The sequence below is a fragment of the Rhinolophus sinicus genome, chromosome 3, assembly GCF_057876585.1.
Source record: "Rhinolophus sinicus isolate RSI-liver-muscle chromosome 3, RSI-T2T, whole genome shotgun sequence".
NCBI classification, from domain to species: domain Eukaryota; kingdom Metazoa; phylum Chordata; class Mammalia; order Chiroptera; family Rhinolophidae; genus Rhinolophus; species Rhinolophus sinicus.
Genome location: NC_142503.1, coordinates 179,598,273 through 179,625,634, shown reverse-complemented (window position 1 = coordinate 179,625,634; position 27,362 = coordinate 179,598,273). Strand labels below are relative to the sequence as shown.

The 27,362-nt window shown below is 47.6% G+C and overlaps 1 protein-coding gene across 6 annotated transcripts in view; it reads right to left on the bottom strand.

Moving 5' to 3' along the window:
- ESRRB (estrogen related receptor beta) overlaps positions 1–27,362 on the bottom strand; it is a 168,133-nt gene that overhangs the window by 26,313 nt on the left and 114,458 nt on the right. For all 6 annotated transcript variants that reach the window (XM_019733676.3, XM_074327178.2, XM_019733678.3 and 3 more), the window contains exon 3: positions 12,242–12,358. In XM_019733676.3, coding sequence (XP_019589235.1) covers positions 12,242–12,358 — 117 coding nt within the window. The remainder of the gene's footprint in view (positions 1–12,241; positions 12,359–27,362) is intronic.

Below are 27,362 nucleotides of genomic sequence, written 5' to 3'. Positions count from 1 at the left end.
TGGTGTGAACCAGCAAAACGCTTGGTACACAGTCGGCATTTAGCAGTGATTTCTTTCCTTTCATCTGCCTATTGAAGATAGTAGGATATGACTTGAACTGCCAGCTTCCTTTTGGGGAAGAGAAACACACCCTCTTAGTTATAACTACTATGGAATTGGATGTGTTGAACAAAAATCCCCAAGAAACTAAGGTTCAGGGAGTTAAATATTGTGCCCAGGGGCACACAGCTCCAACACTCGCACTGTCCTGAACATGCCCACAGGGCCGAGTGGTCGCCTGTCTCCAACACTATGACAGAGACTCTGCCCTTGGCTGTAGTCACACGGCCTCCAACCCCCACCAGTCTTATCACTGGGCTGTTGTCCCCATGTCTGTAGTGTCCAATCCTACTTCCAGTTTAGGGCACAGGAAATAGCAAAGAAGCTGCAGGACCCCTCTGGGGCAGAAACTCCTTGAGAGGAGGGGAGTGGAGCTCCCCAAACCTTTTGGGAACTCATGCCCCATCTGCTGACCTCTCCAACCTACTGCAGGCACATCAGAGCACCCAGAGCTGGCTGCTGCCCCGTCTTGGATCAAATGTCCGCTTGCTGACTTGATAAGATTGGGCTTCTGACTTTTTTCTTAATGGAAGTAAAATAATTCCCACTTCCCTCCACCCCACTCCTTTCTTCTTGGTTTCCTTCCTTAAGCTGGATGAGAGCCCAGTCTTTCGGAAGTAAAAATAGCCGAGTGTGCAGGGACAGCAGCAGCGGGGGGCAGCTTAAATTTCTCTCATTTATACCCAGGCACTAAAAATAACCAGTGAGAGCTCTGAAAAGCGCGGCCCTGCACCTGGCCCAGAGCCTGTCCCAGGCACTGCCCCTGTCACATTTCTCTTCCCACAGGAAAGGCTCAGCCGAGGCCGGAGAGGGAAAGGCCTCTGAGCCGTGTCCTTTTCCTGCCTCCTCTGCAGAGCTGCTGTCCACGTGTAAGGGCAGGGGCTCTCCTGACATTGCCAAGTTTTCATAGTCAAGAAGGCCCTTCTCTTCCCCTTACCGGGAAATCCCTCTCCCCTCCCTCAAATTCAATGTCCTTGGTTTATTAATGATGGAAGCACGTTCACATGTGTGCAAAGCTTCACAGTTTACAAAGCTATTTCCATACCTCCTCTGATCTGCATAACAATGCTGAGGGAGGCAGAATACATGATGATTATTTTCCATGTGAAAACTGACGCTCAGAAAGGCCGGGGATGTGCTCATGGAAACACAGCCAGGAAACGTCAGAGGGAGGCTTGCAATCTTGACCTCCCAGCCCTATCTCCACTGCGCTGGACTTGAGAGCACCTGTCCTGTATGATCATAGAATATTCTGGAAAGACTTTGAACTACACAGACGTTGAGGACTTGCCCTGTGTCAGTAGCTCTGGGGTGATGTCCAGGAATGGATGATTTTTCAAAGGTCCTCTAATGATTCTGATTCTCAGTCAGGTCTGTGCAGCACTGCACCAAACCTACTTTGTTTATTCAATACTTTCATCTGACCTGTGTTCTTCCCAAGGGCCTGAGGGGTTGACTCTTTGCCTCTAAGTTCTACCAAACTATAGTGGACCCATCTCCAGGAAGAAGAGGAAAACACCCAGGGGTGGTGTGGGTACCCAGTGTTCCCGAGGGCCACGAGGCTGTGGGTCCCGTGGGCAATCTGATGGGTGGCACAGCCCAGCAGAATGCCCACACAACTTGTCCACATCCTCGGCATATGTGGGACTGTCTTCAGCCACCTGTCCTGTGGGGATTTCTGGGGGGCAGGCGAGCTCACCTTGCTGCCTCAGAAAGGATGGTTATTTCGGTCTGCTTCTTACCCGGGTGCCATATCATCACGGTAGAGTGCTTCATGCTGGACTCAATGAAAGCCAAGAGAGAGAGTCCTGTGGGACGTGCCACCCAATATTCTGGGGCTTGTGGCAACTGGTGCAGGGTAGGTAAGATGGTACTGAGGGGTGAGCCCCCAGCCTCCTGCCTATTAGAGAAGCACCCATCTCATGCTGCTCTCTCCTGGGATCCTTCTCACTCAGCGTACCATATCCCCAAGAACATTTCCACAAGCCTGTGCTATGGCTGCATTCCCAGCTACCAAGAAGTCCCCAAAACTGTACACCCAGAGAGGAAAAATTTTCAGCCCAGCCTCCCTTCCTTTCCCTCCCTCTTTTTTCACCATGGAGGAAGGGCTATGGCCTTTGCTACTGGCCAAGCCATCTACATTGAGTTGAAACAGTCTTCTTAGCAGGAATTTTTGCATAACCAAGGAGACTAGATTCCACCCAGCTTTGTTATTTACTAACTCTGTGGCCTTAGGCAAATTATTTAAACTCAAATGCACCAACCAGATCAGGCATGGCAAATAACTATTGGCAGTGCTACAGCCCTCACTTCCTAGTCTGTGGCAGACATTGCTAATCACTCATGACACTCTGGCCTACTGATCCTAGGCACCGCCTAAAAAGCCTTCAATCATGCATTCTAGGCAGCCACTTCCCACCCTAGAGCTGACAGTTCAACTAAAGGCAATTTGCCGTCCTGGAACCTGGATGGTTCCTCAGGTTTTTCTACCTCTAAACGTCTGATTCTGCAACAACAGGCCTTACTCTGGCTTCAGGAACCTCTTAGGTGGGCTTCACAGGTTCTGTGAAACTCCTAAGTAGTCTGCAAAATTTTATGTGTCGGTACTTGTGCATATTTTATGGTAGAGTTTAACTGGATTTTCAAAAGGATTTGTGAATCCCTAAATCAAGAATAATTGTGTTATAGGCTGTCAGAGTGAACAAGTGCGCAAATAAACAAATGAATAAATAAGATAAGACTGGGAGAAACTCGAAGAGAAAGTAAACAAGGGGCTACGGGAGAAAGTAATGAAGTGAGAAGAGAGGCCTTTCTGAGATGACACTGAAGTTGAATCTGGAGGCTATGGAGCCAGTCATGGGAGGGCATCCCAGGCAGAGGAAACAGCCTGAGGAGCTTAAGGTGGGAAAGAGCCTGTCGTGCTTCAAAATCCAAAATAAACGGTGAGGCTGGAACAGAGTGAATAGGAGTGAGGGGGTAGGAGAGGAATGGTGTGAGATGGCAGTGAATAGGCTGGGAGGGGCTACACCATGCAGGGTCTTGAAAACCAGAGCAACGTGTTTAGATTTTATTCTACGTGCAATGGAAAGTAAGAAATGCCCCACGTGACTGTTTCTTTTTTTTTTTTTTTCAAGAAAATGTGAAGCGAGGTCATCAGCCAAGGAGTGGGGAGAGAGGCTATGGGAGATTCAAAACTGCCTTCTAGATCACAGAAGACAACCAATTTTATAATATGATGAAGAGTATGGATCCCAAATCAATGACCAACATTCTGCTTTGTGGTACAGCTCTAGGGCTTTTCCCTGTAAAGTGGGAGCCAGATGAAAATGGCCAATATTATTATTCCCATTTTACAGAGGAGGAAAGGGAGGCTTAAAGAGACTTAAGTAAATTGCCCAAGGAGCTGGTAAGTGGTGACGCTGGGGTCTTACTGGGTCTGTATGACCACTGAACCCGTTATCCAATGCTTGAATCACCAGAAGCCCTGAATGAACAGTAATAAGGACTCAGCACAGATAAGATCATCTCCCATGACTTCATTCAAGCAACACTTGCCCAGTCAGAGGTCATCATGCCTCAGTGGCCCAGACGCTTCAGGCCACATGGAATGATCTTGTGAGCCATCAGATATATGTGTGTGTGTGTCTCTGTGTGCATGTAGGATAGAAAGTGGTTCAGGGGATACAAACATACATCAGAGTTCTTGGGCTCTAGTTCAAAGCTGTTCACTGAAGTGCAGGAGAGGTGGTCTGTTTCAGAACACTAATGTATTTTGGAAAAGAAAAAGAATTTTTAAAGGTAAGCCATCTCTCATCTTCTTTCTTCATTCACAGGGCCAGAAAAGTGGTATTCCTGGCATTGGATAGAGGCAGAATACTCTATAAATACAAAGCCATTAAACCCCATGCAGCGGGAACCTGATCAGGGCCTCCTTTTAATTTCCTGACATGAGCTGGCCACTAACCCAATTACCCAGAATCCCTGGAGGAGCTCTCCGCCTTCCCAACAAGCACAAAGAGAGTGAGAGCATATTGCATGGATGTCAGCCCAGCTTTCACTGAAATCAAATATCTTTCAGAAAACACTTGGGGAAAGACAGGCAGGGGCTAAGGGGAGGAGGAAATGGAGTGGGATCAGGAGACTGGTGGCTTGAGAGAGGTGAAGTGAGGTGAGGAGAAGGTGAAGTTTGCAGGGACAAGCTGTCTAGGGAGAGTTGTAGAAACCCTAGAGCTGTACTAAAGACTTGGGGCAGGGGGGGCCTCTGTGAAATGCAGCAAATGGTTTTCCACATTCTTCTGGCCTAGAGGCTGTCAGGCCACACCCTAGCCAGGCTGCGATTTCGAAGCTGGCCTATTAGGGGAAAGCTTCCTCCTGTCTTCCTAGGAGAACCTCTCATCCTGATTTTAAACCCCAGACCGGGGGCCAACCCAGGACTTTTGTCACCTCTAAGATCCCTACCAGCAAATCTACACAATGGGCAGGCTGCTGAAAAGTTGAGTGCAAAGGAGACTGTCTTTGAATCAAATACCATTATAACACGCCCAGAAAGCTGACATCTTAAAGCAGTCCCACAGTGGATTCCACCAGAGTTGACCCATCTGGTCCCTTCCTTGACCTGCTGATGGAGAGTTGGTTTCAACACCCCTGCTCTACAAGTGAAGAAATGGAGGTCAGAAGCGTGAGAATAATATAGACAGCAAAAATACCTCAGTGCCAGGAGGTGGACATGGGCACCAACTCCTAACCCAGTGCAGAGTTTGTATTCAATTCTTTATAAAAAGAATAATCACTTTTTCCCCCTTGAAAATACAGATGTTCATATACTGGGTTTGCTTAAAGCGAGACAGACCTTTGGACATCCCTACATTCCACAGCTGATTCCAGAACCAGCAGCAGCTTCAAGGTAGAGGCTGAGCCAAAGGAAGCCAAAGGTCTGACCTCTTCCCCAGCCGTTGCTGGGCCCGTCAAATCACACAGCAGTCTCTCGGGTTATTTTACTTAAGAAAGGAAAAACTGTAAAAGACGTCCCACGCTGCTGGATAGGACAGGGGAAACAGCGTTCTGATCAGTAGGTGACATGCGGAGGAGGGGCAGGCTGGTATCCACATTCTCCCCTCCTCCAGCCTCCTGTCCCCACCAAGATCCAGGACACCAGCCCCGGGCTCCCCCATGCCTGAGGCCCACTGTGGAAACTTAAAGAGGGGAGCAGCCCTGGGAAAGCTGGAGTTTGCCTTTCAGAGTCAGGTCAGAGCCAGAGGAAAGACAGAGGGAGGCAGGGAGCCCACGCTGGTCCCGGGGGCCCAGCTCCTGCACATGAGGGGGGTGAACACCCAAACAAAAGCAGGAGTCAGGGCAGCTGCCAAGAGCCCCTGCCTGGCAGGGACCCAGGCTCCTCAATGAGGCGCACACCTCCTAAGGGGGCTGGTCCCCATGGAGCTTCAGATCCCAGGATCTCGCCAAGGCTCCGTACTGCAGGGACGGAAACTAAATGGAGGCACTCTGCTTTGTCCACACTCGGAGCCTTTGTGTCATCCTTCCCCTTTGGATTTAGAACTGCCAGTGCTGGGATGGGGGTCGGGGCGGGGAGTGTTATGGTGGCTGCCTCTTCCTCCTTCAGGCAGAGCTCCGGCAAGGGCCTCTCCAGGCTGGACCCCAGGAAGATAACCTCAGCACATCTGCCCACTCCTGTGGGCAGCCTCAGATGCCCCAGGCTGCTACCCTAGTTAGTGGCCTGTCCTGCATCCTACCTCCTGGGCCAACCACAGGGCTATTTACAAGAGGGGTTGGTCAAAGCTGGCGACCACCCTGCACTGCCTCTCCACCTGAGGCCCCGTTTCTGTCTGGCCTGCATGCCCGCGTCCCCACACCATCATCCTGGGACACACATCATCCATCTCACTTCTCTTAACTGGTTGGCCGGGTACCTGGCTGCTGCTGCCAATCAATTGTGCACTTGGCCACCTGCTTCTCTGCCATCGGTGGCTCCCCGTCTCATTCCCTTTCTGGGGGGCCACTAGGAAGTACCCCCACTGGGCAGGGCAGTACCTAAAGAGACTCTTCAATGTTGCAAGATCCAGGAATTTCAAGTGGTGGTCCCCACTTTTTTCTCATCTCTCCTTCTACCTCCTCCTGCTCGTTAGCTCACAATCCTGGGGGGTGGGGCCAGGTGGCCTGGGGTTGGAAGCCTCCTTCATCCCTGATCTATGGCACAGGGAGCAGGCACAGCATGGACCATGGGGAAGCTCCTGGTTCTGGCTCCAGCTCCCCTCAAACTGGTGCATGACTGAGGGGAGAGTCATTTCACCCCAACCTCTGCAGGACTCAATTCTGTCACCCTTAAAATTCAGGGGTAGGAATCTAGTCAAGATGGTGGAGTAGGTAGATGCTGTGCTTACCTCTTCTCATGACCATTTCAAAATTACAATGTAACTACATAACAACCACTGATGGGAATCCCCTGAAGTCTACCTACAACTAAAGACAAACAGAAGAAGCCACCTCGAGACTGGTAGGAGGGGTGAAGACACAAAACAGCATGTGACCATTAAAAATCAAAAGGGATATCTCGGCTGAAGAGGTCCCCCCTGGAGGAGAGAGGGGTCCCAGCCCTAAACCAGGCTCCCCAACCCAGGGCTTCAGTGCTGGGGAGAGAAGTCCTCGTAACTTCTGGCTGTGAAAACCAGCAGAGATTGTGGCTGGGCAAGACAAGAGCGGCTGCAGTCCCAGGCGATCCCCTTAAAGGGCCCCCGCACAAACTTACTCACTGACAGACTCACTTGCCCTGAGCTCCAGTGCTGGGGCAGCAGCTTGAAAGTCACGAGAGACATATGGGGAGGGACTGAATTGTCTGGCTTCAGCACAAGGGCTAGAGAGGAAGCTTTTCCTTGACCAAGGAGCTGGCAGAAGCCGTTGTTTCTTTGTTGAGCTTTCCCCTTCTCTGCATGGAGACACAGGTGGCCACTATATCTCCACCAACCTGGCTAACACCGTTCATTAACCCTGATTCCCTGAGACCCCGCCCCACCTAAATTTTGGGCCCAACCAAGCTGCTTCCAGTGGCTTTTCCGTATAAACAGCCTGTCTTGGCTTTGCTACGGACTTTCCTAAAATCTCTCAAAAGTTCACAAGACCCAAACAAGCAGCATCTGGCTTTGGTGAGTCCTTTACCTCTGGGTGAGCAGCCCTAAGCCCAGCACTAAGAACAGCCAGCCTTGGCTCCCTGCTTGGCCTCTCAAGGCACCTCTAAGCCCAGCATGGGTAGCGGCCATCTGCAGATTGCTTTGTAGTTCATTCTAGGTGGCCCCAGGCAGTGTGTATGCTGCAGTTGAACTTGGTCAGCTGGGAGGCTCCTCCTAGGAGACCCCAGGGCTGCTATAGAGAGTGGGCAGTTTCGGACCCAGCTGGAGCATCCTCTGGCTGCCTCCAAGGATGACACACTCACAGGGCCAACTGGGCAGGCACCAGAGCCCCACCAAAGTGAATCCTGCTCTGTAGGGTCAGCCCCTGTACAACAGCTCCTCCACTATAGTTACAGGTAGTCCTCACAGCCAGTGAGCCCATGGGGCAGTCACATTGATATACAATTGATGTGCACATCGATGAGCAATTATCAGCCAAGGCTCAACTACAAGAGGAGGGCACACACAACCTACGCAAGGGACACACTGGAGCAGCTAGGTCAGGTGACCAGGGAGACAGTGCCACTGACCCCACAGCACATCTACTACATAAGGCCACCCTACTAAGACAGGGAGACATAGCAGCCCTACCTAATACATAGAAAAAACACAGGGAGGCAGCCAAAATTGGGAGACAAAGAAACATGATCCAAATAAAGGAACAGAACAAAGCTGCAGAAAAAGAATTAAACAAAATGGAGATAAACAATCTACCAGACGCAGAGCTCAAAACACTGGTTTTAAGGATGCTCAGTGAACTCAGGGAGAACTTCAACAAAGAGAAAACATGAAAATGAAGGTAGAAAACATAAAAAAGAACCAGTCAGAAATAAAGAAGATAATAACTGAAATGAAGAATACATCAGAGGAAATCAACAATACATGAGATGAAGCAGAGGATTGAATGAGTGATTTAGAAGATAAGGTAACAGAAAACACCCAAACAGAACAGCAAAAAGAAAAAGGAATCCAAAGAAATGAGGACAGTTTAAGGGACCTGGCACAACATCAAGCATAACAACATTTACGTCATAGGACTAGAAGGAACTAGAAACCTATTTGAAGAAATAATGATCAAAATTTTTCCTAACCTGATGAAGAAAATAAATATACAAGCCCAGGAAGCGCAGAGTGCCAAATAACATGAACCCAAAGAGGTCCACACCAAGACACATCATAATTAAAATGCCAAAGGTTAAAGACAAAAAAAAAAAAAAGAATCTTAAAAGCAGAAGACAAAAGCAGTTAGTTACCCACAAGGGAGGTCCCATAAAACTATCAGCTGATTTCTCAACAGAAATTTTGCAGGCCAGAAGGGACTGGCAAGAAATATTCAAAGTGATGAAAAGTGAGGACCTACAACCAAGATTACTCTACCCAGCAAAGATATCATTTAGAATTGAAGGACAGATAAAAAGCTTCCTAGACAAGAAAGAGCTAAAGAAGTTCATCACCACCAAACCAGAATTACAAGGAATCTTAGAGGGACTTCTTTAAGACAACAACAACAACAGCAGCAGCAGCAATAATAATAATAACAATAAATATCAATAATAAAATGGCAATAACTACATATCTATCAACAATGACTTTCAATGTAAATGGATTAAGTGCTCCCATCAAAAGATAGAGTGGCTGAATGGATAAGAAAACAAGACCCTTACATATGATGCCTATAAGAGACTCACTTCAGATTGAAAGACACACACAGACTGAAAGTAAACGGATGGGAAAAGATATTTCATGAAAATGGGGAAAAAAAAAAAAAAAAGCTGGGGTAGCAATACTTATACCAGACAAAATAGACTTTAAAGCAAAGTCTTTATAACAAGAAACAGAAAAGGACCCAGTAATCCCACTACAAGTTATTTATCCAAAGAAACCCAAAATGCTACTTTGAGGGGACATATGTATCCATATGTTTGTTGCAGCATTTTTACAATGACCAAGATGTGGAGGCAGCCTGGGTGTCCATCGATGGAAGAATGGATAAAAAGTAGTGTTATATACAAGTACATACAATGGAATATTGCTCGGCCAGGGAAGGGAACGTGTTCTTACCATCTGTGGCAGCATAGATGGACCTGGAGGATATTGTGCTGAGTGGAATGTCAGACAGAGAAAGACAAATGCAGTAAGATTTTTTTTATATGTGGAATCTAAAGAACAAAATAAACAAACTAACAAAACAGAAACAAACAAAACAGGAACAAACTCATAGATACAGAGAATATTTGATGGTTACCAGATGGGAAGGGGGTTGGGGATGGGTGCAAAGAGCAAAGGGATTAAGAAGCACAATTTGGTTGTTAGAAACTAGTCATGGGGATGTAGGGTATAGCATGAGGAATATAGTCAATAATACTGTGGTAACGATATATGGTGTCAGATGGGTACTAGATTTATCAAGGTGATAGATAGGACGGGGTTGGAGGACAGGGTGAAAAAGGTGAAGGGATTAAGAAATACAAATTGGTAGTTACAAATAGGGGATGTAAAGTAAAATAGGGAATATACTCAATAATATGGTAATAACTACGTATAGTGCCAGGTGTGTACTATACTAGTCAGGGGAAATCATTCTTAAATTGTAATGTCTAAGCACTATTGCTATACACCTGAAGTTAATATAAAAAAATATTGAATGCCAACTGTAATTGAAAATTTAAAAAGGGGAGGGGGAGGTGAAGGGGAATAAGAGGTTCAAATTTCCAGGCATAAAACAAGTCATGGGAATGTAATATACAGCATGGGGAATAGTGTACGGTGTCAGATGGTTGCTGGACTTATCATGGTGATCACTTCTTTAGGTACATAAATGGTAAATAAATAACTATTGTGTACACCTGAAACTAATATAATATTATATGTTGATTACATTTTAATAAAAATCTTTTTCTAAAATTCAGGAGTACATTAATAGCAACTCAGCTTCCTTCTGCTGCTCTGAGTTCCTCAGATGCTGTAAAGTAAGCAGAGAGGCCACGAGCTTCAAACAGGAAAGGCTGTTGTACAGGTGGCCCCAGCTTGACCCAGTGTCCTCACAGCCAGCTTCCCAGAACAAGGTGGCAGCCTCCATCCTCACAGGCTCAAGAGCAAATAACCTCGCTGAGGCTTAGACACCCTCAGGTTGGTTCCCAATGGCACGCAGAGGGGAAAGTCAAGAGACCAGCACTGAAGCATACTAATGAGGGCCTGTGTGCCTCAGTTTCCTCATCTGTGAGCCCCATGAAGCTCCGGAGGAGCAGACAGAGCCTGGTGTGGGAGCCAGGGGACCCAGTTCAGACACTAGCTTGGGTCACACCCTACACAGGGGTAAGACCAAAATTGCAGAGAGTCAAAACAAACCAACACATAGTCTTTCAGCAGGTCCAAGACAGCCCATTTTTAATCTAGAAAGAAGGCTGTTTCTTCATTTGATCCCCCAAGGAAGCAGCCGGCTGGCCTTCTCCATCTCAAAAGGGTTAAAAGAAGTGACTGAGAAATACAGTGAAAGGCCAATGTGCTAGACACTAGGGTAGTTGAGGAACTGCTTGAAGAGCTTCTGTTTTACAGCTGTAGACACTGGGCTGAGCTGAGGTGAACGGGGGGGGGGGGGGGGGGGGACCTGGAATGGAAAATGGAGGGAGGGAGCCTCCAATTTCCAGGACACAAGAAGGTCCAAGTCACCTACTGACAAGGCATCTTAAATTTGGATCCACTTCCCCAGAGGGTGCCAGGAGAGGAGGATGGGAGGGGTCCCCCCCCCCTCTGCTCTTTAAGGCTGGGCTAGGCTTCCAGAAATCCCCTCCCAGAGAGGGACTGCATTCCAGTCCTGCCACTTCCTTTTCTCTCCCAGCCCCTCCCATGATCCCATCATCAGCACACACCTCTCTTCCCACCTCTGGAAGGATCCCAGGTCCCAGAATCACAAAAGCTGACCTGTAAGAATTTCCACCGGCTCCCCTTGAAAGTTGGAGAAGGGGAGGAACACACAAGAACACACACACAATACCCATCCCCCAAAATGGTACTCATGACGCTCATCACCCTGAGAGGATCAATAGGGAAGGGGATGAGGAGGGAGATCCAGAACTGTGCTGCTCAGCTACTGAGAACCACATGCCATGTTCAATTTCCTAGCAGCCACACTAAAGAAGGTAAAGGAAGCATGAGATATGTCATATGTTTAACCCAATACATCCGGAATATTATTATCTCAACATGCAATCATTGTTTAAATATTATTACTACACTATTTTATACTCCTTTTAGCATCCTAGTAAGTCTTCCAAATCTGGCGTGTTTTTTACACTCAGAACCTGTGGCTTGTGCTGCCATGTTGGACGGCACAGCTCTAGAGGAGAGAGAAAGGCAAAGGGAAGAGAAAGGAAAATGAAGTGAGAGGATGGGGAGGCGGGGAACAGGGAAGGGGGAAAACATCCTCAAGGTGACAGTGATATCCTGTCGGGAAGCAGAGGCTGGCTCTCGCAGGTGAGGAGTGCATTACGTGTCATCGGGGCCTGTCTCCGATGTTTGCACCCCCAAACTCCATGGGCTCCTGAGAGGTAAAAGAGCATTTCAAGCCTGCCCCTCCCAGGGTGGAGGGGGTTTGCCTCCAAAGGAGGGCCTTTGGCGGAGTGCAAAGCCAGCTTTCTAGGGTTCACGTGGGGTCCTTAATGGAGAACTTCCAACTCCTGCCTTCCTGACACCCCCCCATCTCCTTTAGGAGTGGAGAGCTAGGCAGGAGCTGAAGGCTTCAAACCTGCTTTCAGGGTATGTGAGAGAGGAAAGATGGACACCCCAGGGGGAAGGGTCCTCATCTGGGATGCGTGGAGGGACGTCTAGGGTCTGCGGACCACATGGAACCACGTGCATGTGCGCTGGTCTGTATTCTGCCCGGGGTCTGAGACTCCCAGCGAGAAGGGCCTCATCCAGGGCCCCGGCCTGGATGAAGCCAGGGCGTGGGTTGCAGGGCCTCTTACCTTCCTTCAGCATCCCCACTTTGAGGCATTTCATGAAGCGGCAGGCCTGGCAGGACTTGCGCCTCCGTTTCGTGATCTCACACTCGTTAGTGGCCGGGCAGCTGTACTCAATGTTCCCTGTAACCAGACACAGACAGTGTTGCCAAGCGCTGTCCAGGCCCCCCCCCCCCCGCCCCCATACAATCCAAAGGCTGGATGGAGATTCACTGGCCACCCCCAAGGTTCCCAGAGGGCAGTGATTCTCAAAGTCGGTGCTCCAAGGTACTTGTCCAAATGTTTCCATCCCTTTTAACACTTTGTAAGCGGGCATTTTCCCGCCAAATCGCATCGTAACACGGGGCTTTTTTGACATTTTCTCGCCAAAATTAGACTTTCCGTAAAATATTCATCTTTCGATCTATTTGATATTTTTCTATGAAACTTTCAGTGTTTTAGTTTAAAAAGAGGTCTCTATTTATTTACTTTGCAAAATTTTTGCCGGTTCCAACTAGAGGCGATATGACGAGTTTACTCGTTTCCCACAAAAAATGTGTTAAATACAGACATCTCAGTTCTGGAGGTCTCGGGGGGCCAGGCAGCCACAGCTTTGAAGAGTGGTCACCCACTGGGCTGGAACACCAAAACTCACTGAGGGGCAGTCCTCCGGCTTCAGTGTATCTCAGTCTCCCCATGTGGCATATGGAAACCATTTACCCTGGGATGTTCTAAGAACAAGCATGGACCAGGTTCCACCACTGACAAAGTGCTTCGAAGTAATGAAAGGATTGAGTCCCAGTGACAAGGTGCCTAGTTGTATAGTGAGTACTCACAATGGCTCAGTGAGTACCCACAATGGCTCAGTGAGTACTCGGTGAGTACTCACAATGGCTCAGTGAGTACCCACAATGGCTCAGTGAGTACTCTTCTCCCCATTTTGTCCTGGTGAGGAAATTGAGGCTCAGAGGTTGATTTGCCCAAGGTTCCTCAGAGATGTCTCCCCCCCTTCTCTCTTTCTCTGAAGTCCAGCCAGCCTGCACATTTTCCCATCCCATTTCCTGTCAACCTCTCTGCTGAAGAATTGGAGGGGACAGGAAGGAAGAGATAAAGATTCTGTGCGCCTCTATTACCTAACCCTAACCAGTTCTTGGGTCGCACTGGCTTATGTGGCTTCTTGGGAAAGAATGTCAATATTCACATAAGCACGGTAAGATGAAAAAGACAAACAGAAAGGAGGTACACTCACACACAAACTGATTCACCCAGGTCCACGCTGGCTTAGAAGGCCCTATAGGACCTGCCTCCTGCCCGCCCCCTCCCGCCCCTCCGTCTCCAGCATCAACATCCCTGTTGCTCTGCATAATTATCAGTTCCTGGACCCCCATGATCTAGGCTTCCAGGCCTTTGCTCCAGCTGCTTAGAACAAGCCCACTCTGCTCGCTGCACTTCCTCGCCTGGCCTGCCTGCATCTCCAGGTCCCCTGAGGTAGGTGTTCCTTCCCCTCCCCATCGCCTGTGGTGCCTCCTAGGCCAGCTCCTCTCTGTAGTTCAAGAGCCAGGCACACAGTAGGTTCTCAATGCACACTGAGTGCTGACACTGACCAGTGCTTATTATGAAGCAGCTTTAGTGCTGCTTTTCATATATTGAAGCTTTCATTTTCCCAACAACCCTGGAGGTAAACATCTTTCTCTCCACTGTACATATGAGAAAGGTGAGCAGAGTCCAGGATGAGGCAGAGCAAGAACTTGAGCCCAGGTGGTCCGGCTCCCGTCTCCGCTCTGAACCCCTGCAGTGAGCTCGCAGGGTCCGCCGTGGCCCTGCATCAGCCAGCATGGTAACTCGTGCTGCCATCTGCACACTACTAACTTGTCACATGCCCTGGGCTCAGCACGGCTAGACTGTCATCCCTTGAAGGAAGATGGGTCCCAGGTTTGTCAGGGTTGTTGCTCCAGCAGGGGGTCAATAAGTGTCTGCTGGTTGGGCACTGGGGCTTCATCAGGACAAGAGGACTGAGCGGTAATAACTCAAGCCATGATCTTGACTGTGTGTGCGCGCGCGCGTGTGTATGTGTTTGTGTGTATGTTTGTGTGTGTGTGTGTATGTGTGTTTGTGTGTGTCTGTGTGTGTTTGTGTGTGTGTGTGTGTGTCTGTGTGTATGCATGTGCATGCATGGGTGTGGGGGTTGGGGGAAGAAAGAGAGAGTTTTCTAATGTTATTTATTTATTTTTGTTCCTTTCAATTTGTTTTATGGCCCCAGCGGCTGGCTGCCAGCAAAGCCAGGCTGGTGGCCTTGTAATTTCTGTAAGTGCCTCCTTGATAAAGTGATGAGATTAATTCATCAGAATTCCTGTGGTCTCTTAAGGACAGTCTAGAGCTCGGGAGCAGGGAGAGGCATCTGTCTCACACACACACACACACACACACACACACACACACCCCACTACTACCACCACCACCACCACCACCACCACCACCACCAGCAGAGGTGTAGCAGGTTTGAGGGTGGGCTCTCATAGGAGGGGGACATGGTCAGTGAATGGCTAGCGTAAATTCAGGGCTCTAACCTGGAAGTACCCAGTATAGACATATGCAGACTCCACTTCAGGCAAGTCACCTAACCTCTCTGGGCCCCAGTTTCCTCATCTGTTTAATGGGCATAGTATGTTCCCATCTCATAAAGTTGTGCATATTCGGTGACAGATGCACTGGCAAGCATGCAATCAAGGTTACTATGCTTATTTTGACATCCAGGCAGAGCTGCCAGGGTAGATGCAGCCGGAAGACTCCTGGGTAAGTCTTTCCTAGGTGTCAGACCTGAAGCTAGTCACTCATTCTGACACTCCACTTAAGAACATGAAAATGGGCCTTCCAAAACTAGACCTTAGAGTTGATTCCCTGTGCACCCGTGGGAGGGAGGCAGGAATGCCAGGACTTGACATGGATTTCTGTGTAACCTTGAGGCAGAGGGGAAATCCCCATCACCAACTCTCTTTGATCCTGTGCCCCAGGAGAAGAAAACCCCAGGGGCATCCCCATCAGCTGTCTTTGAACAGTTGCAGGGACCGGGAGTCCTCTCTGGGGACTTGGGCATGAGAGCTGCTGAGCTGAGAGAAATGGCTCCCGGGGACCCAGAGGCTGCTGGCTAACATCAGAGTCTGCACGGCTGCCATTTTAAGTTGTAGGTGTGAAAGGGCTGGGCTGGTAGTCACTGGTTCCACTCCCTTATTTATCTCACTCCTGGAGGACACAGACTACCCTTTTCATCTCTGTGTGGTCCACTGCCCTCAGCTCCCCTCCCTCCTCTCCTCCTTACCCCCCAGCTGGATGACCTCATTCCTGCCACGGGCTTCAGCAGCTATCACGGAACTGGCCAGGATGGGCGCCAGACGCATTGCCTGTGCTTCACACCCTTGAATCCACCTACCAACTGGATACTCCCTTCTTGAAGTCCCCAGGGTTCCTCACACTTCCTCAGACTGCACCCGTCCTCACCCAACCTGCTTCTCTCACTGTGTCCCTGGTCTCAGCAAAGGGCCACTAAGCGACCTGCTGCCTAGATCAAAAACGGAGGTGGCATCCTGGATTCTTCCTTCTCTTTTACTCCTAAGATCCTTTTCATCGTACTTCTCTGATATTTCCTCCCTCTGTCACAGCTTGTTCTGACACCCATCATCTCTTGCCTCACCTGAGGGACTAGCCTCCTCCATCTCCATTTCCCCTTCAAGTCAATCTACCCTCCACCCTGTCGGCAGGCCTTCCCAAAAGCCCTCTAAAGGGCAGCATAGGAGTAAGAAGTGTCACAGAAGAATGGAGCAAGTAGAAACCAAAGGAGCTAAAGCGAGGGATCCAATAAGAACTAGCCCTTTGTCCTTCAGAACCTTGGAAAGCCTCAGACATTGAAGATTCCAGACTCAGCAGAAAATGGAGTTACGGAACTGGAAATGAGAATTGGCTGATAGTCTGTATTTAAGAGCATTTAGCGGCCACTCCATGTGGCCACCAAGTATCCTCCCGCAACGTGCATAAGAGAAGCCAACTTAATCTCTGGAGAATATAGGCAAATGAAGTCTGGACTCAGGAACCCCGGCTGAGGGCAAAAGGGAAGTTAAAGTTAAAAAGAGGATGACTGAATATTGCATATTGAACAGTGCGACTGCCCATCCCAGCCCCCAAGCCCACGCCCAGAATTCTAGCAGCGAGATGTGCACTCCACACCTCCCCCCATCTGAAGATAGAAATCTGTAGGCTTCTTCTCTGAAAGAACAAACCGCATCAGAGAAAAGACCAGCAGGTAAAGATAAGCGAAGGGAAAGCTCCTTCTATGCTTTTTACCCCTGTTTGCATTTAAGATGGCCAAGGATTATCAATACATTTATGAAAAGCCTTCAATAAGAAAGACTAACCAAAACAAATGGGGGAAAACATCTGGAAGGAAACCAGGACAAAGCAGGAAGCAGAAATAAGCCTCCAAAAGCAATAATCAGTATACTGTTAACCTGAGAAGAAAAAAAAAGATTGCATTCATGAAACAAGAACAGCATGCAATAAAAAGAAAGTATAGAATGGAGCTCATAAAAAATTTAAAATATAAAAGCCACAAAAGTGTCAAAAGAATTGCCTACGGAGCTACTCTAGAATAGAACAAAAATCAAAGAGATGGACAACAGGCTAGAAATGACATGAGACTTAGAAGATTGATCCTGGAAGCTCCATATCCAACCATTAGGAATTTTTGAAAGAGAAAACAGTGCAGAGGAAGTTATCACAAAGGGAGAAAGGAAGGGACAGAAGGAGGAGGGATGAAAATTTCTGAGACCTCAAGAATATGAATTTCCAGACCAAAAGGCTGCAAGTGCTGAGAGGCCAGAAGAATGAATGAAAGACCTGGACAAAATTACAGAGGTGGAGAACAAATTAGTGAATGCCAGAGGTTGGGGAGGGGGAAGAGAGGAAGGTGGTATTGTTATAAAACGGTAGTGCCCGGAGTCCTATGTGATGGAACTGTTCTGTATCTTGACTGTAGTGGTGGGCAGGGGAATCTACAGAGTGATAAAACTGCACAGAACTAAACATACACACACGTGTGCACAACTGGTGAAATCTGAATTAGGTGGGTGGAGTCTATCTGCCAATTTCCTGGTTGTGATATTGTGCTGTGGTTATATAAGATGGGGAGACCGGGTGAAAAGCACCTCCGTACATGGGACCTCTCTGTATTATTTCTCGTAACTACATGGGAATCTTCAATCATATCAAAACAAAAACATAAAATAATAATAAAATATAAAGACTTGCAACACACAACACATTTTTTATCATAAAAAGTCAATCAAGGGGAACGAAAAACAAAAAAGATCCTAACAACTTTCAGGGAGAGAGTAAAAAACGAGTCAAATACAAAGGACCAAGAATAAGATTGGCCACCATATCTCAAACCATAAGGGAAAACCCTTTCTGTGAACACACACACACACTCATGGACATACTCCCCTCTCTTTTTTTCTACTTAGCACTCATCAGTTGACTTCCTTTGCTTATTTTCTTTATTGTCTGCTTTGTTCAATGCAGTTTCCCAGCCCCTAGAACCAAGTGTGGAAAGGAGAGGCTTCAATGTATGTTTTCTAAGTGAATTAATCAAACTTCTTGATAGCAGCACGGGAAGCTAGAAGACAAAGCAGCAACAGTGTCCAAATTGTGGGGGGAAATTATTTTCAACTAGAATTTTATACCAAGCCAAAGTATGACTCTAATGTGTGAGTTGAAGGATTGAGTAAAGACCTTTCCACTCATCCAAGGTGTCAACAACTGTTACCTCTCCTGCGCCTTTCCAACATATGCCTCCCCTAAAAAGGAATGGACCAAAAAGAGGAAGAGGCAGGATCCAGAGAACAGAGGCTCCAGCCCAGGAGGAAAGTCAAGGACACATCAAGGAGGAAATGGCAGCAGGCAAATAGATTTAACCAAAAATTATGAAACAACCAAATGTGGACAATGGGAAGATGAGAAATGTGTGTGTGTGTTGGGATGGGTTGTGCAATTGGCGCTAACCCTTCATCTTCCATTACAGGAAGTCAAAAACTAACTTCAAAATTGCTAAGTCAGTAAATATAGCTATAAAATAATATTAAGAATAAAGAAGATAAATGTTAGAAGATTTTTTTAAAAAATGGCTACCTCTGGATCATGGGAAAAGGGGACAGAAAGGGTAGGGCTAGGGTTATTTTTCATTATAAGATTTACATTTCCATTTACTTTTTAAAACCTCTGTGCACACAATTATTTCAATAAAAGTTAAAAATTAATTTCAAAGTTTAAGAAATTGTCCAACTGCTCCTCATTGTGTAAAGGCTGAAATCTAACCTCCAGAGCAAAGCCTACCAGACCCTTTGTGATCTGGCCACCTCTCACCAATCCGTCCTGATCTCCCCCCACCTGGGACCCCACATGTGAAGCTCCAGCTATCTCATCCCTCCCTCTACCTGAAACTCCTCCTGGCAAACTGTCACATCCTCGGAGCCTCAGCTCTCACATGACCTTGGTGACCCCTCTTCCCGTCTGTCCCAGGTGGGCTTACTTGCTCCTTCCTGTTTTTCCCTACAGGCCTCATCCACCCCACCCACACAACCCCCCACCCCATTCCCGGCACTTAAAACAACTGGTTTTGTGCTTTATAATCAGGATTTTCTTGTTGTCCTCCCTTCTGAACTGGGTGCTTAGTGGGGATACAGGTCTTTCCTTTTTTTTTTTTTTTTTTTTTATCTTGAGTGCCTGGCTCCTAAAACTACCTGTTGATCAAAGCAAATGAACTGGAAACCAGAAACCTCACCCAGAGAATCCTAGAATTCAACAGCGACCTCCCAGTTGACCAGTGCAATCCCCTCCCAGTCCTGGTCCTTCCTGAAGCCACAGACACCCCCTCACACTGCTTCATACCCCTCCTCTGTTAGATTTCATCTTCCTTCTCTCTGCAGGGACTCTTGCAACAGCTCTGACCACCTCTATATTTACTGCATCGATTCCAAGGTGCTTTCAATGGTAAGACTGCACCATTATTTTACATACCACCAAGAAAGAAAGGAGAAAAAGCTGCCAATCAAACTAGGACTGCTTCCTTGCCACTGCATTTTCATTTTTTTCTTATTAAAAGAACTCTTTGAGATTTATTGAGATACACATTTTATCATATAGCATTCTTGTACATACACAAAAGAGAAAGTGTACGCAAAACAAATCAAAGAGATTGCTAACTCTTTTCTGAATGTGACTCTTCTGAATTATTTTTCATCAAAGTCATTGTTTTCATGCTTTTCTGCAGAATCGTCCTCTCTGCTAACAAGGGAGCTATGCTTCTTAAGAGTATCCATTGTTGTCTCAGGGGGTTCCTTCCAGATCACGGGCCCCTTTCTGCGAGCTTTACCGTGGGTGAGGGCACCCGCGTACTGCGGTCACCTAGCAGACAGTAACTAGCACACAGCCTGATGCGGAGCTGTTAACATGGGGAAAATGAGCATCTTAGAATTGATGAACATGGTACTTTTCAGTCTCCTTCAGGGCTCTCCCTCCCCTTCCTTTCACCAGGGTCCCTCCTCCTGCCCTAGCCCCACTCCTCCCCCCTGTTCTTCTGAAGAGCTTTGCCTGAAACAAGCTCTCCTAGAGGACATATTAAATCAGATCGCTGGGCCCTACCCCCCAGAGTGTCAGATTCAGCAGGTCTGGGGTGAGGCTGGAAATCTGCATTTCTAACAAGGTCCCAAGGGAAGCCTGTACGGTGGGTCTGGGGACCCCTGGCCTGGAAGGTTTCATTAGACCCCCAAACCCCACTCAGAGTCCACTTGGGCTCTAGGCCCAGATCTCCAACTCTCCTGTGACCTGATCATGCTCAACATGCGCCAGACTGTATCCATTATCCCAACCCCTTCCTCCCTGCCCACCCGCCTTCCACCAGCAAAATTCTTCTTGCCAGGTTTCTCCCCTGACCCATGGCCTCACCATCTCCCTAGAAGCCTAAGTCAGAAATCCAAGAGTCAGTCCCACACCCAGTCACTATTCTCTTTATACTGAATCCTCTTTCCCAAGTTTCTCGAGCTTAGGCTCCCCCTTCTGTCCTTCTGCCACTGTCCTGGTTTGGATGCCTCTAAATTAACTGGATCTTGCCTTCTAACTGGTTTGCCTGGCCCTCAGCTCCCCCAAGGCGAGACCATCTTCCCCACCTCTGCCAGAATTATCTTGCTAAAAGGCGATTTGATTCATTCTCTACTCAAAAACCTTCCATGGTTTCCGTTGCCACAGAGAATGACTATTTATTTCATGGTTATCATATATGCCAGGCACTAAGTTAAACATGCATGTCTCATTTAATTTCTGTAATCACATTCTAGGAGCAGCAACTGTTTATGAGTCCCATTTTATAGACAAGGACATTAAGGCCCAGAGAAACTAAGTAACTTGCTCAAGTTGACACAGCGACGACATTGTAAAGTTGGGATTCTAAAGCAGGGGAAGCAGCCCTCAAACGGAAACATTGCTCCGGACTCTTCCCTGCCGCAGCCTAGGGAGCCCTTTGACATCCAGTCCCACGCTGCCGTGCCAGTTCATCACATACCACCGTGTCCCCACTGTCCTTAGCACAGCACATCCATCTCCTCTGGACCCTGCTCTTGCCATTCTTTCTGCCACACATGATCACCTTTCACTCCGGCTTAAATGGCCCTTCCTCTAGGAAGCCCTCCCTGCCCCGTCTGACCTTGGTATCTCATCTGCCTTGCACCCTGGCTGTATCTCTGAAAAGAGGAACTGTGATTTGTTCATCTTCTCATACCCCCAGTGCCCTACAGACAGCAAATGGCTTGTAGGTTTGATTGACTCTGATAGATGAGGAAACTGAGGCCAGAGGACCCAAATCCCTGCCCAAGGTCAATGGGCTGGTGGGTGGCAGGTCTGGGACAGCACCCCACTCCTGACTTTCACCTATTCCTGGCTTTGTCTCTGCACCCCGCTGTCTTGTGTCCCCTGGGCTCCGCCAGTCTCATTCTCCGGGACATAAGGCATGGAGGTGGTCCAAGGCAGGATAACCCATCAATCATCCCCCTGCCCCTCTCCTCGGGGAGTTTCCTTCCAAGCCTGCATCTGGGCCCCAGTTGGACAGAGAAAGCACTGTGCCAGGGCCTTTCTCACTTGCTCTTATTCATCTTAAGACACAGACCCAGGAGCTGCTCGAGGAGCCTCCCAGTAACCTGCAAATTTGGTCACATGCCCTGGGAAGTTAAGGAGGAGTACAGGGCAGCTTTACCCTCTGCAGAGCCCCTTGTGGCCACGCATCGTGTGTTCACTTATTCAACAGCTTCCATTCCACCTAGAAGAAAATCCGTGTGGCACCCACCATGGTTCCACAACTTCACCAGTCTCTCTGGCCCCATCTCCTTCCACTTTGCCCTCATTCGCTCATGCCAGCCACACTGGCTTCCCTTCTGGTCCTGAAACACACCTGCTGTTTCCTCTGCCTGAAACGCTGGTCCCACGATTCTTTCATGGGCTTCACTTACCTCGAAAGTCGCCTTCTTAGCATGTAAATTAGGCCCCCTCTCTCAGTCACCTTTGGTCTCTGGTTTTTCTCCTTTATGGCACTTCCTTCAGTTTGTCATTTTGCGTTCCTTGTTATCATATCTACTGTCTGCCACCCCCTCCCCCTCCCGGAAGGCAAACCCACAAAGGGAGGGGCCAGCGCGCCATCCTCAGTTCCCAGCACAATGATTGGGACTCCATAATCGGCAAAGAACTAACAACTGCTTCCTAAGCTCTAATGTATGGCAGGAGTTTTCCCTAAACATTGTCCTCTAGAAAAAGAAGTTGCTTCACATTTGAGTCTTTATGAGATCTCGCATTAGAGGCGCTAGTCAATCACTTTATATTGACAACTACCGTTTGCGAAGACCTCAATTAATGCCAACCACCCAACTGAATCAGTAACAAAGGGCGTAAAGAAATTTTACACAAATGTCGTTATTCCTGAGAAAACGACCTCACAATTACAAATGTTGAGTGTCAAAAGCAGTATAGTACCTGACATGTTATGGAAATCATGATTGTAAACCAACACAAATAAAAACAAAACTGTTCTGATGGTCTAGAAACTGTATTTGCGGTTCAAAATAAAATTTTTAGGGATAGCATCACAAATATGCTCAGAAAATCTCAAGTAACTGAAATGGAAATGATGAGACTGCTCTGAAATACTGTGTTCAATGACTCAAAAAGTGGCCCTAGGGAGGGCAAAGATTCAAGTGAAAAGTTCGATAAACCTGGCTTCACAAAACAGGAGTAGAAAAAGTTTTTCAAAAAATAATATATTGTTTTATAATACATAATGTGACTTACAATATGCAATATAACAAAAATTAACATATTGTTGTAAGTAGACATTTGACTTTTTTATCTAGATCCCTAAATACACAAACTCGCCAAACTTCTTAGATTTGTCTTCACTGGGAAAATGGGGGACCACTTTGGGGATCACCTTCTGTTCAGGAACATTGAGAAGTTCCTACATGTCAGGTACTGTGGGAGGATGTGGGGCTCAGTGAAAAATCAAGGTATATGTAACGCTGTTCCTTAGGAGCTGACAATCTTCTTGGGGAACCAGACAAGTCATGGCAATCACGAGACGGTGTGCTGTGCTGTTGGTGTGCTGGGAGATTTACAGGAGCATCGAGGAAGCGCGCTACGTATGCCAAACGAGAGCAGGAGATTAGAGAAGGCTTCCTGGAGGACGGGCCAGCCAACTTGAGACCTAATGGACAAAAGTAGGGACTGCCAGTTGGGAGGGGGCGCAGAGAGAAGACGATGTGCAGACTCTAGAAATTGAAAGTATGGTTGACAAGTTCTGGGGACTAGAAAATAGAGCAGTCAGGCTGACCTACAGCGTGCAATGGAGAATGGCACAAGATGAAGCCCCAGGGTCAGCGTGCACCAATCCCAAAGGGCACCCTCAGTCGTGTTCTGGAGCTTTGATTTTGCCCACAAGCAAAATGGGAGAGTGACTGGCCGGCCCAGTGGCTCAGGTGGTTAGAGCTCCATGCTCCTAACTCCAAAGGCTGCAGGTTCGATTCCCACATGGGCCAGTGGGCTCTCAACCACAAGGTTGCCAGTTCAATTCCTCGAGTCCCGCAAGGGATGGTGGGCTCTGCCCCCTGCAACTAGCAACAGCAACTGGACCTGGAGCTGAGCTGTGCCCTCCACAACTAAGACTGAAAGGACAACAACTTGAAGCTGAACGGTACCCTCCACAACTAAGATTGAAAGGACAATAACTTGACTTGGAAAAAAAGTCCTGGAAGTACACACTGTTCCCCAATAAAGTCCTGTTCCCCTCCCCCAATAAAATCTTTAAAAAAATAAAATGGGAGAGTGACATGTTCAGTGTGGGTTCGGAAGTGTCTCTCTGGCAAGCACTGAAGTAAACAGACTGGGAAGGGGTGAGCGTGGCAGCTGGGAGACCAGTTCGGAAACTACTGCAGTCAGTGGTGGCCTGCATGAAAGCGGGGGGAACGGAGAGAAGATGTTGGGTTGGAATGGGGCGGGGAGGGGGGTACAGGAAGCAAAGTAAAGGCAAAGGCCCATTTCTGGCCTAAACACTAGGGGAGTGATACAGACACTGAACCGGAAATACAAGGAGAAACATTTGATGGCAGAGACATAGCTTATGCTTAGGACTTGTTGCATTTGGGGTGCTTCTGGGACATCCACGTGGCAATGCTCGTTAGATGTTACAGAGTTGGAACTCGGCGAGAAGTTGAGGGCAAGAGCTGTGGAACTGGGATTCATCCCGATTCCAGAGGCAACTGAAGCCAGGGGCAGGAGATGTTAGGTACAAAAGGTGGGTCAAGAACAGAGGAGAAAGAGAGGGGACATACTGGTAGCTGAAGTTCGAAGGAAAACTGGAGATACTAGAGGTATTTAAATGCTGATGGAAAGGACACTGTAGAGAGTGAGAAGATATAAAGACCTGAGATAATGGGTAGGAAGGTCTCTGGGAAGTAGGGAGGAGATAAATTCAAAGCCTGAGAGGGGTGAGCCTGGTGGAGGAGACATCGTCCTGCAGTGAATGGGCAGCTATCAATGACTGAAAGATACGCAGGTAACGGGAGAGAGTGAGAAGGTCTGGTGGCAACCAGCTGATGGAGTTCCCGTCTGAAGCTTCTAGTTTCTCAATGGAATAGGAGGCAGGGTCATTGCTGAGATAAGAGTGACTGGTCAAGGAGTAGGGCTTGGAAAAGGCCCCAGTGTGGCTCCCCCAAAAACCCCTCATTACTTCAGTTCACACTGCAAAGGGTTTCACCACGTGAGGTCAGTATCACAGTCCAGAACCTGGCATCATCCCTGTGACCAGGACGCCCGACTCCAGCCACAGAAAGTGCCTCCATGTCTCAGCGGCAGACTCACATCGCTCACATTCAGGAACCTGATGTATAAGCCCAGAGATGCCAGCGCATTCAAGTACACGGAGAACCTGGTCAGCCTAACCAACAAGTTCACTCCAAGCAGAAGACGTACAGGGGAACTCGCTCGTACTCAGAAAGAGGCTAATCAGATCAACCGAAGGTTTAATCCTGTCAGGCTGACTCCTAGAAGTGCCTCTGCTACAAAAGTCGGCCTTTCATTCTGTGCCTCCGGGGCTGATCAATCCTTTTGATGGGTACATTTTTTTCTTTAGATATGCTAGGAAATTCAATCAGGTTGAGGATTATCTCCGTTGGCTGATAGCCATTTAGACCCTCTTTATCTATCTCTGAGCTCATCTACTCTGGGTGTCACAACAACCCCTGACAGCAAATTCCCTTTTATAGCATAGAATCGGGAAGGCAAAGTTGTAATAAACATTTAACACTCACTACTAGGGGTTGATTTTAAGCCCCTTGAGGGCAGGGAGACCCGCATCTACCTAGTTCTGTGCTATAGTGCAGGGTAGGGCACATTTTTTTCTGTAAAGGGCCAGATAGTAAATGTTTTCGGCTTTGTGGCTGGATAGCCACCACTCAATGCTGCTATAGGTGTGGCTGTGTCCCAATACAGCTTGATTTACCTAAGCAGGTGGCCAGCCTGCAGGCCATACTTTGCCCGCCTCTCCCATCTCCTCCCCATTCTCCACAGGCGCTAGCACCTGGCCCAGCCAAGCACACAGTCAGTGCTCAATAAACATTTGAAGAGACCGAGGCCTATCTCCCCCAATCTATCGTGACATCCTTGTTTCTGCTATATTTCTTCCCATATTGTCAGTAGTCTTCAGTGTCACCACTGAACGGAGCAGACTGAAGCAACCCACTATCATGCGAGGTGTCATGCGAGGTCTTTAGTCCCACTCCCCGCACAAGAACGCAGGACATTGTGTGGCCAAAAAGGAACACCCACGGAGCCATAGATAGGGGAGTCAGAGCACTATAGTCTCGCTGGAGGCTGGGTTGGAGACACAGGAAGCGGGGGCCACATAATCTGCAACCTGCCATCCGCTTCTCTGCCAACCAACCTCACCTTGCTAGCTGCAATCCGCCTTCCTAACAGCAATCCGTGCTTGCTAGCTCAGCCACCATCTTCTTGCTAGCCCCCTTTTTGCTGCTAGCATAGCCACAGCAGTTATATTAGTGGCCAATGGCTCACTGGTTATAACTGACAGTCAATTAGCCACAGCTGATGGCCATTTACTACCTGAGCCAGCACCTTTCCACATGAGGCTGAGAGCCTGGAAACTGCACTCCTGGCTCTGTCCCCACACCCACAGTAAGGAGGGAGGTGGGTGTGAGCTAGTATGATTTTTCAGAGCCTTCCAAGTGGTAACATACATTTGTGAATGGGTCATTCTATGACTAAAGGCTCTATGTCCAAGCTATCGGACTTTTAAAAATGGCCTGACTAGCCTTTGCTGTTCAATCGATGCTTAGGAAACTGCCCTGGTTTGGAGCCTAGGGCTGTGCCTGCAGATTCCCACGCTCTCCGTGTCTTCACTGCAGGCCCCACTCCTCATGCTCCCCCTGCAGCTCGTTGCTCATCTCTATGGTTATCCAATTAGAGGTCATTTTTTTCTCCCTCTTTATACTTTTCGGTTTTTTTCCCCCCAAGTTTTCTACAACTATTATGTTCAGAAACAACATTAAAATCTTTGTTAAAGTAAAACCAAAGTGTTAATAAAATAACCAGAGCAATCCATCCACCAGCCTAGAATTTACTCTTCCCTGTTTTAGATAGAAACTTGTGTCTGGTTATAAACGTGAAACTTGTCTTGTGAGAAAGAGACAGAGCAACTGATTTCACTAAAATGCTTTTGTTTGTCTTTTGACTTCTAGGAAGAGATAATTATCCTATTCGTGGTAGCAAATAATTAAAGACTATTTACAAATTCTTCATGTGGAATCCTGAGTGGCTAAGGACATTCTCAGCACCTGGACCTCTGTTGCGAGTAAAGTAGGGTTTCTGAGTTACACCAGCCTCTGCCTTCAGAACATTTGATCCAGAACCCTCCAGCTCATGTAAGGATATGGAGAGAAGAAAATGTAATTGTCTCCTAAAGAGCCATTTTTCAAAAACTGACCTCAAAGAGTCAATCTTACCAAGACCGCTTCCTAATTTGGAAAGAAAAATGCTACTTCAGTAACTTAAATTAGCTTAAACATCTCACGTTTGTTAAATAGCCTATGATATTAATTAGATATCGGACTAGAGGTTCCCAACCCTGTCTGAGGTAGGAGACTTGGAACCACCATGCAGTGCTTTTGAAATCTGGAGATCCCAAGGCCCTCTCCCTGATCCAGCAGTTCAAAGCAGGCAGGGACCAGGCTGCATTCATTCACTGCTGGAGGCTAGCACACGGCCTGATAGGAAAGTGCTCAATAAATATTTGCTGTAAGAAGATGGTATCGTGGCTCCTTCTGGGGAAGGTTCAGAGAACCCGAGTCTGGAGTTTTCAGAAAACTTCCTTTTTACTGTTTTACTCTTTTGCACTGTTTGAATTTTTGCCAGGTTTATTCTTTTCGAAGAGTTCCTTTAAAAAATAAATATTATCTCTAAAGTAGCTAAAATAATTTAAATCCTGTTAAGTCACAAGAATTACTGTTTTATTTGTATGTAAGTCTCAAAGCTTGCTCTGTAAGGTAAAATT